Genomic DNA, 17,440 nt, shown 5'->3' with positions numbered 1-17,440 from the left:
TGTCTGGATAATTGAAGTCACCCATAGCAACAACTTGACCCAGCTGTGAAGCCGCTTGTATCTGCAAGAGTAGCTGGGCTTCATACTTGACACTTATACGAGGTGGTTTATAGCATACGTGTACACCAATGATAATTCTTTTTGTTACCTTTTGCCGAGTCAAAATCTCTACCCAGGGGGATTCTACACCCTCACCAGTGCCAGCTATTGTTATTTCTTTAGCGCATGGCTTTAATTCAGGCTTTACATACAAACACACTCCTCCACCCTTTTTAATCCCTCTGTCCCTCCTAAAAAGGGTGTAACCATTTAAATTCACAATCCAGTCACATGTTTCATCCCACCAGGCAGGGCTGATCCTATCAAATGTGGGGCCCAATTGGGACCATGTTGGCGGGGCCCCTAGACAAAGTGTTGCTGGCTACTGACACACCAAGTATTTAGGAAAATAAGGGCATACAGGCACAAAATAGAAAGGAAAGGGGCAGACAGGGTAAGAGAGAGAGGGAGGAAATAGGGGCACATGATAGGGGCACACAGGGTAAGAGAGAGAGGGAGGAAATAGGAGAGTGGACTGGGCCAATTAGTTTGGGGCAGGCTGGGCCGATTCAGCTTGGGAGCAGGCTTGGTTGGATTGGGGGCAGGCAGGGCCTATCAAGGTTGGAGGAAAGCTGGGCCTATGAGAGTTGGGGGCAGGCTAGACCTATGGAGTTGGGGGGATAGGCTGGCTTATCAGAGTTGGGGGTGGGCTGGACCTATGGATTTGGGGATGGGCTGGACTCTCAAAGTTGAGGGCAGGCCAGGCAGCATCATGTGCTGAGGGAAATATTATCTGTGCTGCCCTGTGGTGCGGGGCCCCCAGAGGTGCGAGGCCCTATTGGGCCCAATTGGTCGAATAGGCCTAAGGCCGGCCCTGCCACCAGGTCTCAGTGATACCAATTATATTATAATTTTTAGCGCATGCAATTAATTCTAGGTCTCCCATTTTACCTGACAAACTCCGTGCATTTGCCAGCTTACAGTGTAGGTTACTACTTTTACTTTTGAAATTTGCATTACTTAGTGGAGAATTATATGTTAAGTAAGTATTATTCTGTTTTCCTTGTAACAGAGGCACCTCCTTAGCTGGTAAACTGTATGCCCCCCTCACTCCTCCCCCCATGACCCCTTACTAACCCCACTGCCACATCCACCCTAGCTGGGACAGTGGGTAGTTCTCCTTTAAAGGGCATCTAAAGGCAAAAAAATAAAATCCCAATTGTACTTTTTTTTAATTAAAAAGAAACCTCCATATTTCCAATATCTCCACTATACTTTAATTAAAAAATGTGTAATGTTTTCAATAGAAACCTGACTGTATGCAATTAAATCCTCCCTTCATTTACTGCTGTGGATAGGAATTGTCAGACGGTCCCTAACTGCTGAGCAGGGAAACAATCATACTTATGAACAGCAGGGGGAGCCCCCACCTTACTTCCCAGCCATGCAGAACTCAAGCAGCTTTGTTTGTTTCCCTGTAGAACAGTCAGTCACTGTGTAGAGATGTTTGGTATACAAAATACAGCATTTCTAGCCTTCTTCTATTTTAGACTTTACTTCCCCTTTAAACAGATGAAATGAAATGCTACCTGCCGCATGGTTGTTATGAGTTACTGCACCGGGGCAAAATGACTTTTAGTACATAAACCCATTTGTTGAAATGAATTATCACTTAAATATAAAACCATTTGTTTCAGCATTAAATCAATCGATTGGAATCCAGTGTAAAGTTCTTTATTATCATTGGAAGAAGAAAAAAAAATGACTCAACCTGGTCAGTATTAGCTTCACTGTAATATATAATAATTTAGTATTTTATGGACACATACATGCCTACAGAGACAGGCTTCAAATAAGATTATTTATAAGTGAAACAATCCCACACCTACTAATAGGAAGCCCATGTAGGAGAGGGATGTAAAGTTTAATCTCATACTGCCACTGCACATCATATCCATTGTTATGGTCTTGAACGTTTTATTTGATCTGAACAAGAATTTTATTTTGGATGATCCCAATCGGCAGATGCTCTCTGTGGTACATCCATACAAAGACTGAGTTCTCAAAGTGTTTTCTGTAAAACAAAGAAGCAAATATGCTCAGGTACAGTTGAATCTGATTTTTAAGGAGAACTACCAAGATAAAATACTTGCCTTTTTATTTGATTTTGTTAGTTCTATAAATTTATTTGATTATGTAAAGTGGCTACCCGTGGCTGGTAGCTCCTCACATAGGAAAGGGGTATAGGGAAGGCCTTTAATGTGTAATATGAACATCTCACACTTCAATGAGATGAACCAAGAAGAATTTTATCCAGCAGCTCCAACACAGGGGATGGCAAAAATATATTAATATTATAGCACAACTTATGTGACCCTGGCATATCTCTCAGAAGCCTCCAGTACCCTGAACACTCATTCCCTAATTGACGCACTATCGCCTGGGATCCTAACCCCAATCGCTAACTCCTCATTGAGGCCAAAGTGTGCCCTTGCTACCTACAGCTACTGTATCTGACCACATCTAAGGTGATCCTCACACAGAGATCCTACTCCCTAATCCTAGCCAAGTGCAGCCCTCTTTTCCTATAAATTGATCCAGTCATGTATTTATAAATAATTTGTCAGTTGGGCATCAGTTATTCTAAGGCCAAAATAGGAAATGCCTACTTGTGCACTCCCCTTTAGAAGCTTCTGCAGGAGAAACAACCTACAGGCCAACCTTGGGGGTTGGTGCCACCCGTTGACTGATTTGAAAACGACCTAAGTATTTACAATGGAATAAATCTTTATTTCACCTCCTTACAATTAAGAATAGTTAATCGTCAACTTCCGGTATTCTTTTTTCTAAAAGTTCTCCAAATATTCGCTTTTAAAATCAATGCAAGTGCCCTCTAAGACGTCACTGTGCATGTCTCTGCTTCATGTTTGCACACTTCTGCACTTCCTCATCCCGGCTGATGCGTTTCGCCTCCAGGGCTTCCTCCTAGTGCTCTTGATTTTAAAAGCGAACTTTTAGAAAAAAAGAACAGGGGAAGTTGGCGATTAACTGTTCTGCCTTTGAGAAATGCTAAACATATTACAGTATGTGTTTGTGAGTATAATCTACTATCAAAGTCATCATGATTCTAAGGAGCAGATTTATCAAAGGTCGAGTTATAGAGGTTTTTTTTTTACCTCAAAAGAACTCGAATGACCTCGAAACTCGAATAGGATCTTATGTAAAAAAAAAATGTGAACGTCTAAAACTTGAACAAATGTTACCGACTTGAAAACTCTTAATTGAATCGAATCAAGTTTTTTTTCGCTGAAAAAACTTGAATATCAGGAAAGCTATTAACAGCTTCAAATGGACCTCTGCCATTGACTTCTACATGAACTCGGCAGGTTTTAGGTGGTATACTATCCAATTTGAGTTTTTACCCAGGGTCAAGGTATGATAAATCCCTAATTCGAATTTGAGTTTGTCTCATTCCCAACTCTAATTTGTCAGTTTTGACCAAAAAGCCAAAGAAAAATTTTTAATTCCAATTTGAATTTACATTTCAAACCTTAATAAATCTACCCTTCAGTGTGGGTATTAATTACACCCTAAATCTCTCTTCACTGTTCACCCATTCATTATAAATGATGTATGATTAAGCACTTTCTATCTAATCTACAGTATAGTACTAAAGAGGTTTTTTTTAACACTGAATTGAATGTGTGTTGAACACTAAGGGGGTTTTGTAATAAAAGGCACTAAGTTTGTCCAGGAGCAGTAACTCATAGCAACCAATCAGCAGGTAAAATTGACCTGTTTAAAAGCAAACAGCTTATTGGTTGCTATGGGTTACTGATCCTGGGCAAACTTAGTGGCTTTTATTACATATGGGGTAAGGGCGTTGGTTCAAATTAAGAACGCTACACAATATATTGTTTCTGTATTTTCCCACAAACTCTGAGGTGTACAGCCACTCTTTTTGGAACCTAATTTTTGGAGATGGAAGAGAGCCTAACAAGTTGCTGGATTGTGGATACATTAAGTTTTGGACTTTGTGGTATTTGTATGTCTTACTTTAATACTCTGATGCCCCTGAATTTTTGCTGAGTCTGTCTTTGTTTATACTTCATTATGTAACTATTCTTTTGATCCCAGAGACTTTAGACTGTCTCTTTGTCATTAATGTTCACACATAAATTACTGTATACATATAAACTATTTCTAGTGAGGCTTATTTCTTACAATTGTATATTGCAAATTTGTTTTGTTTTATTAGGCTCATTTTCATTTTGGGGGTTGACTTGCCCTTTTAAAACAATATCGTTGGGTGTAGAATTTCTTGAGTTTTAAGAATAAATACACACTTACCATAAAATTCCTTTTTTGTGTAGTGGATGCAGCGATTCTCATTTCCTACACAGTTTAAGGGGTCTAATCCTATACATCGCATGGAGTTCTGTGTATAGCATGTTGGACAGGTCAGTCCATTTTCAGAAGAGGCTTGGGTAGGTACTGAAATAAAGTGAAAATATGTTATTGTAGTATTCATCTTCTATAAAATACAGGCAGCTTAATTTATCATGGGTGTGAAAACTGCAAAGATTAAAGGATAGATAAAGGATAGACAAAAATCACAGGAGATTGGTCACCTACATTGAATCCCCTGGCCAAGTTTCTGTAGGAGACCAATGTACTGAGCTTGTTTTGGAACGGCTGCTGAGCATGAGTCTCCTTATACACCAAACCTTTCACACTTGAAGGAGATGCTTAGAAACCTACATCCCCTTGCTCCCCCATGGCCCACCTATACTGGGTCTTCCCTATCTCATGTTCACATGACTCATTGATGCCATTGCCATAGAGCCCCCCTAACGATATTGGGTTTGGAGTTAACCCTGCTATGGGCAATCATATCCCCCAGTTGACATTGTGTTTGGAATAATAAACCCACCAGACTGTGAGGTTTGGGCAGGGTGGGGAGTAATTTGTTGGGAATTATTTTTTGTCTGGATTGTTAAAACTGTTCTTTTTTTCTATCTTTTTGTCCTTTCCTTCCTCCTCCCCCTCTCTCCCTTGACTGGACAGACCCTGACGAAAGATGCAGCAACAGGGCACCAGGGAGTACAAACCTCCCACACCTAATAATCAATGGGTACTGATTAACTAGTTTCCTGGAATGTCAGGGACCTAAACGACCAGGTGAAGCAGATACTTGTTTTAAAAATATCTCAAGTCATACAAACCTTCTACTACAAGAAACACACTTACAAGGTAAAAGAGTACTTGCACTCCAGAAACCGTGGGTCACTTACATGCACCATACCACCCATATCTTTTGAAATTAACGAGACAGATCAGGTAGATACCAAACATTTACCTGTGCAATAGTGGGCTTCCCCATCCTCTTAGCTAATACTGTATATACATCCCCCCGCCCTTTTCGGAAACCATACTACATGATTTATACCAGGCAATGCTACAATTGCCCTGTGTCCCAATCTGCATTTTGGGTGACTTCATTGCAATCTCCCATCCTACCACTAATGATTCAAATTAAATAAACTAGTAAAAAGAACAAATCAGATGATGTTCTGGCCAGAAATTGTATGATAGTTATGACAAATAGTAGTGACAATGACCCATTAATATGGTCAGATAGGCAATACATGCAGAGATGTTATCATTAGCTGAAATCTTTTAACGTGTCCGATCAACTGAACGACCAATCACCATGGCACGAAAAATGTAGGAATGATCCACACGTGGTCCGAAAATCATACGAAACGAAGATTTATCTTTGCGTCTGTCGCCAGTTTTAGTCTCGTCTGATCATCTTCCAAAGATTCAAGAGGTCAAATTTCTCGCCGAGCAGTCTCAGGTCACTCCCCTCTCCTTTTAGCACTTGACCTACTTCCCAATCCCACACATAGACAGTGGAAGCTAAGCTCGTCCTGACTCAAAATCTTTAATATAATAACAGAGTCAACTGAAGCAGTATTGGCACACTAACCATGGCTCTGCAGCTCCTCCAATAACTTGGGAGGCCTTCAAAGCAGTGGCTACTGGCACCCTGATAGTGGCTATTGCTAAATCAAAATCAACTTCTAAAGACACTGAGATGGCTGAGATGGAAGCTTGGTACATTGCTAATCCCATGGCAGACACTCACAATTACAGCGGCTCTTAGGCTTCTCAAGAGCCATAAAATAGAATTAACAAAAAAACAACTCCTACATGCTACCAGCACTGTGTTTGCATATGGCTATAAAAATGGGAAATCTCTGGCCTTCCTTGCAGGGCCACCTGACTGTACCACTGCCGTCCTCTTAACAGACCTCTCCTACTGAGATAGCCCTAGAATTCAGAAAGTTCTACTCTTCCCTATATACTGTACATCCACAGCACACCACTCAAACACTGAGCTACACAACTACCTCAACACAATTCCTCTACCAAAGCTTTGGCAACCCCTTACTAAATACATAGACTCACCTATCACTCAATATGTGATAGCGGACGCTATACTGTCTCTTCCCTCAGGTAAAACCACAGGACCAGAAGAATTTGTAATTGAATGGAACCACATTCATAAATGGCAAATAGTAACCAGGCTCTATGAAACCCTGTTGCATGCCTTTAAAAACTTCTCCCTACCCAAATAATTCTCAGAAGCAACAATTGTTATCATTCCCAAGCCAGGGAAAGAACCAACGCTATGCTCCTTCTCCTCATTGCTCAATATGGAAATAAAATTCCTTGCAAAAGTTGTGGCCAAACACTTAATTAAAGTAATATCCACACTGGTTGAACCAGACCAAACTGGATTTATGCCCTCCAAGTCCATGAGCTTCAATTTTAGGAGATTATTCTTCAACTTGGAAATAGCACACAAGAAAACAGGCTCCAGGCTAGTAGTATCTCTTGTGACTCCGTCAAATGGCCATATCTATGGGAAGTCATAACTAGAATGGGTTTCGGTTTTCATATTTGACTAAATGGTTTAAGCTAATGTACAGTGAACCAAAGGCATCAATCAGGGTCAATGGAATCGCCTCCCTTGTGTTCCACCTCTCCCTGTTAATATTTGCATTAGCAATAGAGCCTATGGCAATAGCAATAAGGCATTCTCAGGTCAGAGGACTTCTATATAAAACTGTGGAAGAAAAACATCTCATTATACTAAGATGATATGCTATTTTATTTAGCAGACCCCCATGACTCCTTCACCACTTTTCTAAAAATGATTAAATGCTTTGGTACATTCTTGGGCCTCACATTAATAGGCAAAATAATTTATCTCCCCAAATTTCTTTACACACTGAGTAACACCCCTTACATATTCCCAAGAAGGTCTTGCAAGACATATACTGCATCTGAATTTGTTTGGGGAAATAAAACTCCTACCCTCTCCAGAGCCACCCTCAATGTCCCGCACGAGTCTACGACCTGGTAGCACAGGCCTCTTGTGCAGCCAGCTGGAAAACATTTGATGCAGAGAATTCAGCCTCTACACTAGAGGCTCTGTACCTTACGTCAGTAGAACGTCTACACAATGCCTTATACAGAACTCAAAAAAATGTTAGCCTTTTATAACCTGTTTTTGATGCTACTAAGAGAACCTGAGATGCAATGGTGAACTTAACTAACACAACTGAACTACTGTCATCTGACACTCCATTGTGGGGCAACAGCAACCTCTCACATTTTGCTGCGTTTCCTTAAGTTAGAACAAGGAGGAGGTTAGGAATGAAACGCACAACCCATGTCTACTCTAATGGGACACTACATATTCTGCCCCAGCTCCACCAAATCCTTTCTCTGCCTGATCTGTCTGAATTTACACTGATTACCCACCTCTGCCTCATGCAATTCTTGGCCTCTCCCCCACAACTCCAGTCCTCAGACTTAGGATACTTAATCTCTTAATAGGATACTTAATTTCCCCATTTAGCAGAGTAAAGCTTCTGTCTTTTTATGGAAAATGATATGGCCACTTGCCTGTTGGTCCTACTCGACTCCCTGGTGCCCAGAGTAAATACCAGACATGTATGCATGTATATGTATATTTTTATTTGTAAAGCGCTCCTTGAGGGCAAAGCACTGTACAACAAAACAATAAATTAGTAGTAACAAACAAGGGGTCATTGGAATAAAAAGTAACAATAAGTGCATTATTAGAATACAATTCACAAAAATATAAAATATAATTAGAATGCAGATTAAGTGCTCAGTGTCAAGGAAACAAAAGGCTAGAGGACCCTACCCCGTAGGGCTTACAGTCTAAATGAGACTGCTTCTGCTCTCCAAAAAGTTGTCTTGCACTGGGTGGGCTCATCACTACCACCTCTGAACTGATGGATTGCTCTAGTCAACTCACAACTGGAGCTGTACAAGCTTACCTACCTAGCTCGATGATGCCCAAGTAAATGTGATAACATATGGATTCCATGGCCTCAAATTACCCGCCACCTCACCAACTAATAAACACTATCTTCAGTTGATTCCCCCTCCCCCTCTCTCCCTTTCCCCTCCTATCTTTGCTTCAATCCTTGTTAAAACAAAAACCCATACTGGGGATGGCATTCCTGAGAAATTGATATTTGCTGACTTATGGTTACAACAACTTTCAGTGGATGAATTTTGGAACAGAATACAAAATGAATTATATATGCAATGCATATATAATATGCAAATACAATTAAATAAGGGATCTTTCCTTAATTTGGATCTTCATACCTTAAAGAACCAGTAACATAAATAAAATGTAAAATAAATTTGTTTCTACATAATGAAAAAAAACCACCAAGACACATTTAACTTTAAATTTACAAAGTCTTTAATTAAGAAATAACTTACCAATTCTCCGCTTGCGCTCCTCTTCAGAAATGGCGACGATCCATCAGGTGGTGCTCGATTTCTCCTCCCTGCCTTCTATAGGAGATAGCCATGGAGGAGAAATCGAGCACCGCGTGATGGATCGTCGCCCTGTCGCCGTTTCTGAAGAGGAGCGCAAGCGGAGAATTGGTAAGTTATTTACCAATAACTGCGAATTTAAAGTTAAATGTGTCTTGGTGGTTTTTTTCATTATGTAGAAACTAATTTAGTTACTGGTCCTTTAAGTCTACTATAAAATCAAGTAAACATTAAATTGCTTCCAATAAGGATTAATTATATCTTAGTTGGGATCAAGTACAAGCTACTGTTTTATTATTACAAATTATTTTTAAAAATGTGGATTATTTGGATAAAATGAGAGATGGCCTTTCCATAATTCGGAGCTTTCTGGATAACATGTTTCCGGATAATGGATGGTCAGGATATCTTCCATATACTTTAATCAAATAATTCAGATTTTTAAAAGTAATTCCCTTTTCTCTGTAAAAATAAAACAGTAGCTTGTTCTTGATCCAAACGAAGATATAATTAATCCTTATTTTATATTAATTAATCCTTAATCAAGACAAAGCAATCCAAAAACATAGTGATACAAATTATGAAAAGATCCCTTATCTGGAAAGCCCCAGGTCCGAGCATTCTGGATAATAGGTCCCTTATCTGTATATATTTGGCTGTGCGAAAGGAGAGTATTTCTGATAGATATGGACCAGTATTAACATGTTGCATGAAAATCTTATTCAAGGAAGGTGATAATAATGGGAATATAATATTATGACCATGTTCCTTGAGCATTAATAGCTCTGAACAGGGTGGGACATTCTTGATGAAGTAGGTTACAATGAAACCATTACATTTATTTTATGTACAGTAAGATCATGGATAAGAAATATCAAATCAGAAACTTCATCGAAAAATGCAATTCAGCTGAGAAGGAAATGTCAGTGATTTTATATAACAATAATAAAAATCAGACCATGAAAGGGGGGACCTGTTAAAAAATTTTTATTATCATTGTAATGCCTATTAACACTTAGGGGCAGATTTACTAAACTCGAGTGAAGAATTCAAATGAAAAAAAATTCGGATTTCAAAGTTTTTTTTGGGTACTTCGACCATCGAATGGGTCAAATTCGATCAAATTCGATCGAATCGAATGATTCAAACGATTCAAAGTAAAAAATGTTCAACTATTCGACCATTCAATCTCTTTAAAAAATACTTCAACTTCATACTTTGCTACTTTAAACCTACCGAGCTGCAATGTTAGCCTATGGGGACCTTCCCCAGCACTTTTCTAAGCTTTTTTTTGATCTAATAAAAATCCTTCGATCAATCAAAGCATTTGCGCTAAATCCTTCGAATTTGATATTCGAATTCGAAGGATTTTACTCCGAGGGTCAAATTCGAGGGTTTTTTAACCCTCGAAATTCGACCCTTGATAAATCTGCCCCTTACTAATCCTTTCTTTGGAGGTTAGACTATGGGAATGGCTTTCCCATTGAATTATCTGGAAACACCTGCCTTTAATAGGAAGTATAGAATAGAACCGCCAATAAAATGAATGTAGCCAACTACTTGTCAGCTCCTGTAACTAAACGGCCAGAGAGATAGCAGTGAGATACATTCAATTTCAATGTTCAATGTCTGATTCATTTGCAAAGGTGCTTAGAAAAGTACCCTTAGCAATTTTACATTTTTTAAAAGTCCACTAAAGTTGAGAGTGAACACATTACTGTTTCCAGACAGACTGGTACTTACATGTGGGGACTGGAGAAAGGCACAAGCTGGAGTTACAACAGGTAGTATTAATTGTAAACGTTTTGATTTTACTGGTGAAAGTTCCAACTCGGTTGCACTCTGCAGCTTTTCCACATCTTCTCATCACTTCAAATTCATTCTCTTTATCTGTTTGAATATGATTTGAATTCATTGAACTCACACTCGGTGCTACAGCTTTAAAATCATTTTACTTTACAGAGAATTATGAGTTAGGGGGTTATTTATTAAAGGTTGAGTTTTGTTTTTTCGGAACATTTTAATATTTTCGAGTTTAGTTTCACAAAAAAAAAAACCTCACATTTTTCGAGATTTATTATGCCTCGATGCTGCAAAAATCCAAAAATATTCTAGCTAAAACCTGTCGAATTTGTGTAAAAGTCAATGGCAGAGGTTCCTTTAACCATTTGAAGGTGTTTTTTGCCTTCAAAAGTTCTGGGTGTTTATGCTGGTTTTCACTCAAAAACTTGATCGATTCTAGGTATTTTCACGATTGTATTCAATCGGGTTTTTTACATTTGGATTTTTTTCATAAATAAGTAAACATTTGAGTTTGTTGAAATGAAATTACATTTTTAATAAATAACCCTCTTATTGTAGGGGCAAATAAGAGGGGCAGATTTATCAAGGGTCGAATTGAATTTGAATTTCGACCTATTCGACTAGGGAATAGCTCAAATTCTATTTGAATTTAAAAAAAAAATTGAAAATTTGAATATTGAAATTTATCGTGTACTGTCTCTTTAAAATTTAGACTTTGATCATTTAGCATCTAAAACCTGCCGAATTGCTGTTTTAGCCTATGGGAGACCTCCTAGAACCCATTTGGAGTCAATTTTTTTAAAAAATACTTTGAATCTAATTTGATCGAATTCAATCTTACTTCAATTTGAATGATCGAATACAGCCTATTCACCCACAAAAAATTTTAATAAATTTCGGTTGGTCTTTTCTTATTCGATTTTTTCGAAGTTATGGGAGTTCAAAAAAACTCCCATTACTTTGAAATTTGACCCTTGATAAATTTGCCCCCAAGTCTACTAGAAAATCATGTAAATATTGAATAAACCCAATAGGCTGATTTTGTCTCCACTAAGGATTAATTATATCTTAGTTGCGATCAAACACAAGCTACTGTTTTATTATTACAGAATAAAAGGAAAACTTTTTTTAAAATTTGGATTATTTCATTACAATGGGAGATGCCCTTTCCGTAATTTGTAATTCCCGGATAACGGATCCCATACTTGTATCGTGTTTGATGAAAAAGTGTGATTTTTTTTCCCCACATGTACAGTAAATCTACATTATCCACATATTTTAACAGTGGTTAGATTTCAGCCATACCTTTCCCTGGGTACCACTCAGTGTCAGGATCTATAAAAGATAAAAAAAACTGTTATTTGTTTAAACTGGATCCAAAGCAAACTTAGATCCTGAGTAAATACTCCCCTCAGTGAGGCCATTGCAGTGTCTACATTCAGGCTGCTGTTATAGAAGTTGGGAATCAGAGCAATAGATTTGGGGACCTCTCATTTAAAGGGGTGGGTCACCTTATAGTATGCTATAGAAGGGCTAATTCTAAGCAATGTTTCAATTGGCATTAATTTTTTATAGTTTTAAATGATTTGCCATCTCTTTCCAGATTGCAAATTGGGGTCACCGACCCCATTTAAAAACACAAATACTACAGAAGGCTACAAATATATTGTTATTGCTAATTTGTATTACTCATTTTCCTCTTCGGGACTACTTATATCCCGGCTCTCATTCAAAGAAGTGCATGGTTCCTATGGTAATTTGGGCACTAGCAAATTACAGCTATAGCTAATAAGTATAAAACAGCAATATACAATGTACCCCAATATTGCTACATAGGGAATTTTGTTCATGTCTAATTGTTCAGCTTTCTCTGCATCTTCCCAGTTATGCACAAAAAAAATGTTTTGATATTATATAGGTATATGGCTCAGCAGGCTTTGTTGCGCTTTGTTAGAATAGACAAATGCTAGGGGTTTGTATTGCTTCCATAAGAAGCCATATTGTAGTGCAAGTTATGGAAGAGATGAGCAAGTCCTTGGTCAATCTGTTGCCCCATAAGGCTTTTTATGTGGCTAGGCTGATCTATGTTCCCTTTCAGTCACTGAGAAGGGGGAAGTTTGTTATCTCTGTTATACAAGCTATGTTATAAAAAAACAATAATTTAGTGATTGACAGACATCAAACTATTTTCCAAAAAAAAATTCAAACCCAAATCTATGACTATTTTAGACCTTTTTCTTACCCCTATACTAATCAGCATGAGGCCAAAGTTGTTCCATGTGCCTATAATAATTTATAATAACATTATGAATTAATATCGATAAAACCATGCATCTGCAGTATCTTAAACAATTCCCACCATGCAGAGTCTCTCTTTGAGGAACCACAAAGGTAGGTGTCAGTATCCCTTTAAAATTGTTTGGCGTTGAGCATAACTTGTCCATTTGTTAAAGTTTATCAGGAACCAATTAATTTGTTTTTAGTGTATGGGGAAACCATAATACCTGGATCTGGAGTCCTACTCCACTATTGAGAGAGAAAGAAAAAAAGAAAAAAAGAAAAAGAAAGAAAGAAAGAAAGAAATGATAGATAGATAGATAGATAGATGATAGATAGAGAGATAGATAGAGAAAGATATAGATATAAGAGAGATAGATATATATAAGAGAGATAGATAGATAGATATAATAGAGATAGATATAAGATAGCTAGATTCTATCTATTGCTCCAATGGATTACTTGACAATTAAAACACATTGTCTATTTCTAGACTAGCAAAATGGATTATTCAGTGTTTGAGCATTACCATACTATGCACAAGCACCTTGCCATTTGTAATAAACTGGATGAAACAACATTTTTGCACACATAGCCTGCAAGAAATTAGAAGGAAAATATTGCAATTAAATGTATAAAATAGTCTCCATAGAAGAGAAATATACCAAATTTGGTTGATATTTTTTCTGTCAGGCACACATTTTCTTCGCCTTCACAATGCACTGGGTGATAATGACATTCATCTGTATAAGAATGGCAACCTGGGCAAACCAGGGAATTTACTGAAATACAAGAAAGTGAAAGAATATAGAAATATTTATTAACTAAGAAATTGCAAAAATCCTTCTTTGAGATAAATAAATTATAAATATATGCATACTAAAGAAGACAAGCTGTAATAATACTCGGGACCTGGGGTTTTCCATATAGGGACCTTTCAATAATTTAAATCTTTATACCTTAAATCTGCCTAAAAAGTCATTAAATAAACCCAGTTGGTTGATTTTGCCTCCAATAAGGAAAGGGATTCATGATATCTTAGTTGGGATCATGTACAAGGTACTGATTTATTTTAAATTGAGTCCTTGGTAGATGGCCTTCCTGTACTTCAGACCCTTCAGGATAATAGGTTTCCAGATAAAGGATACCATACCTGTATATATTAAATCATGCTTTTTTATGAAAATGTCTTCTTGTAGAGCATTGAACTTATTATTGGTGGTGTTAAGGGTTGAGTGCTTAATTTTTCAATTATATAGTGAATAAAAAAGTCCCTTCTGTAAAAACAAGGAACTTACCAAGTTACCCCATGACCATATAAAGGCACGAAGCTGAAGGCTGAGTGTATACAGGTCATGGAACTCCAAGGTGATTTCTAATATCCTCATATTTTTCAACTTTTTTTCAAATTACATCACTTAGCACTGATAATAACAGATAGCATCTCACCATTGATTGGCAGTCCTGCTTCTGAACTATCCCAATACAACTATATATAGACATTTATTAATCATCAAGTATAAAATCTAGTTGCTGTCCAGTCTTCTACATCAAATTTACACATTCTGGCAAATGTGCTAAATCATTTTTGTGGTTTATTCGAGATCTCCCCACAACATTTCAAAGGTACAACCTCCTTTCTCAAGTGCTCTCAAGGCAAATTGGAGAAGCTTCAAATTGGGGTTTTTGCCTTCCTCTGGATCAACTAGCAGTTAGGTTATATTTATAGACTTAAAAGGTTGAACTTGATGGACGTGTGACTTTTTTTAACCTAACTTACCATGTTACTATGTGGAGGGCTGTCAATTAAAAAAACCTGCTTTGTTTAAGAAGAATTTGTTAGGAGGGTATGAATCTTTCCAGTGTGTGGAACAAGGACTGTTATACCAGGAGATACCTTATCATGATCATCCTGGGAGCAAACAGAACATGGTGCTAAGGATCATGATGGTTATCTTAGAGTAGAAAAGACTTGTGTACTGGTGAAAGGCCAATATTTCTGGCCTAAGTTGAGATGCAGTGGCACTTTATCACAGGGGTCCCCAACCATTTTTTTACCGGTTAGCCTCATTCAGATGTAAAAGAAATTGAAGAGCAGCATAAGCATGCAGAAAGTTCCTGGGGTGCCAAATATGGGCTGTGATTGGCTAATGTATGGCAGCCTACAGGAGGCTCTGTTTGGCAGTACATATGTTTTTATGCAACCAAAACTTGCCTCCAAGCCAGGAATTCAAAACAAAGCACCTACTTTGAGGTCATTGGGAGCATCATCCATGGGGTTGGTGAGCACCATGTTGCTCATGAGTCACTGGTTGGGGATCACTGCTTTAATGTACTGGTATTTACAGGTTACTGTACCAGGTGAACCCAAGCTCTCCAAAACCAAAGATCAAATGCCTTCCACAGTGGCAAAGATACAACAGGAAAAAAATGTCATTCATTAAGGGATGCTGAGTAGACTGCATTCTAATGAAGGCTGAGATTTGGAGAGCTGGCTGTCAAGGCAGCCGGGAGCATGGAGAGACGCGTCTGCTCCCGGCGGCGAAGGATCCAAAATGGCGGCGCCCAGTCGGCCCACGTGGACGCTGGGACGCCAGCGCCGCAACGCCGACGCATGCGTAAACACGCATGCGCAAACACGCCAGCGAAAGCACGCCAGTGACGTCACTATGGCGCCAAATTCAACTATAAAAGGGCGCCCAGGACGCCAGAAGGGCGCCCAAGAATAGGTTCTGCTACCCTGAACCTGGGTTTCTGTTATCCTGTTATCCTGCCTTGGTTTTGACCCCTTGCCTGGACTCTTGTTATTTGATCCTGATCTGCCTGCCATTGAACTCTTGCCTGGACTTTGACCTTGTATTTTGCTTAACCCTTTGGATACCGCGACCTTGCACCCTCAAGAGGGCTTCCTCCTTGATCCTGACTACCTCCCTGGAGGGAGCTCCCGGCTCCCTGACACTGGCTAATTAAGGAGATTTTGCAACTATTAAAAATAACTGAACTCCTTCATATCATCAATTAGATGTCCTATCTGAGAGATGTAATATAACATCATTGGATATGCTAGACATCAGTAGAGGACATCTCTCACCGAAACTTTGCATGTTGCAATACATTTAATAAATTAGCAAGGTTTATCCTGCTAGTATTATCTGTGTGCCAGTGAATTTTCTTGCATGCCTATAATAGTACTCAACATGACTTTTTGATATTTAGAAAGGAACCAAGGTTGCCTATTGATTTTCTGTTGGGTATTTCCCCAAACGGGGTGAGTCACTGGGAAGTTTAACCACAGCTTAGCGCTTAGCTGATAAGTTGAAGGCAATAATAAGTGGAGGTTTGCTCTTAAAGATAAATACCAGAAGTTGCTACCAGGTGACAGTGTTACTGTCAAATTAAGGAGTGTCTGGTACTTTAAGAATAAGCTTGCACACTTCTAGCGGCCTAAACTGTTTGAGATTCCTGTGTGTATAAGATAAAGGGTCCTGAGGATCAAGTGAAAGCCTGGCATAGTAATCACCCACTCCCTGTATCCAAAATAAGTGAAAATTAAAACAAATCAATTTGGACAATGCATTAGAAAAATATTCCATTTTGCCAATATTTCAAATATTCCTCAATTCAGAGATCTCATTTACCAGGTTGTATATACTGTTCTTACCCACACTATGTGGAGATGCTTCATCTATTTTTTCAAATGCGTCCCTAAAAAAAACAGGGGTTGCCGTTGTAGTGACAAGATTTTTAGTAGCACATCCCTTTGATTGACGAAGACCTGAGAATCATAGATAACAAACAGATAACAGAATCAGAATGAGACAAATAGGGAAACCTTTGCACTAACACAATATTTCTTTCCTAGACATCATGAGTGCTCCAGTGCACTCTTCTTGAATCTTGATAGTGGCCCATAGCCATTATGTTGCATTAGCCACAGTGTAATGATGTGTTTTTGTGTGCTTTGGCATGAAAACTTGAAATTAAAAGATACTGAAGACCTGAGTTCAATGCCTGAATACAGGTCTTAGTCAGTATGTTTCTGGGTGTGTCTAAACTACCTTTTTGCTTGATTGCTGGTTACTCACCTTTCTGCTTTGACCTTTATTATGCTGCTTGCTCTGACCTTTGCCTGGGTTTTGACTTTGAGCATCAGATACTGAAGGTCATACTTTTGCGGATGTCAACAACTTCTCCAGTTTCCAAAAGCCGCCAAGCCACAGCTGCTTCATCATCTACAGCAGTAACTGCCAAAGAACCCCCTCATTCCTTCACCTCCATGCTACAATGAGGATTCTCCTGCTTGTAGGAGCTAAGGTGGGATATATATTTTCTTCATGGTGAAAGGCAAAGCTCTGGAGTGGGCACCCCTAATTAATGATACCAAAGGCATTCTTCAGACCTTTCAGGGTCCTCTTATCTAATGCAG

At 38.6% G+C, this 17,440-nt stretch overlaps 1 protein-coding gene across 1 annotated transcript; it reads right to left on the bottom strand.

Moving 5' to 3' along the window:
- Positions 1 to 1,769: 1,769 nt before the first annotated feature.
- LOC108695926 (phospholipase A2 inhibitor and Ly6/PLAUR domain-containing protein) lies at positions 1,770 to 16,796 on the bottom strand (the record flags this gene model as incomplete). The annotated part of the gene is made up of 6 exons (XM_041569674.1): positions 1,770 to 2,113; positions 4,390 to 4,533; positions 10,678 to 10,824; positions 12,043 to 12,072; positions 13,680 to 13,796; positions 16,676 to 16,796. Coding segments are annotated over 6 exons (771 nt in total), but the record flags the coding sequence as incomplete, so codon positions are not given.
- Positions 16,797 to 17,440: the final 644 nt, after the last annotated feature.

This window comes from Xenopus laevis, chromosome 7L (assembly GCF_017654675.1).
Source record: "Xenopus laevis strain J_2021 chromosome 7L, Xenopus_laevis_v10.1, whole genome shotgun sequence".
NCBI classification, from domain to species: Eukaryota; Metazoa; Chordata; class Amphibia; order Anura; family Pipidae; genus Xenopus; species Xenopus laevis.
Note: the sequence above shows the minus strand (reverse complement) of the source record. Positions and strands in the feature narration are given on the sequence as shown.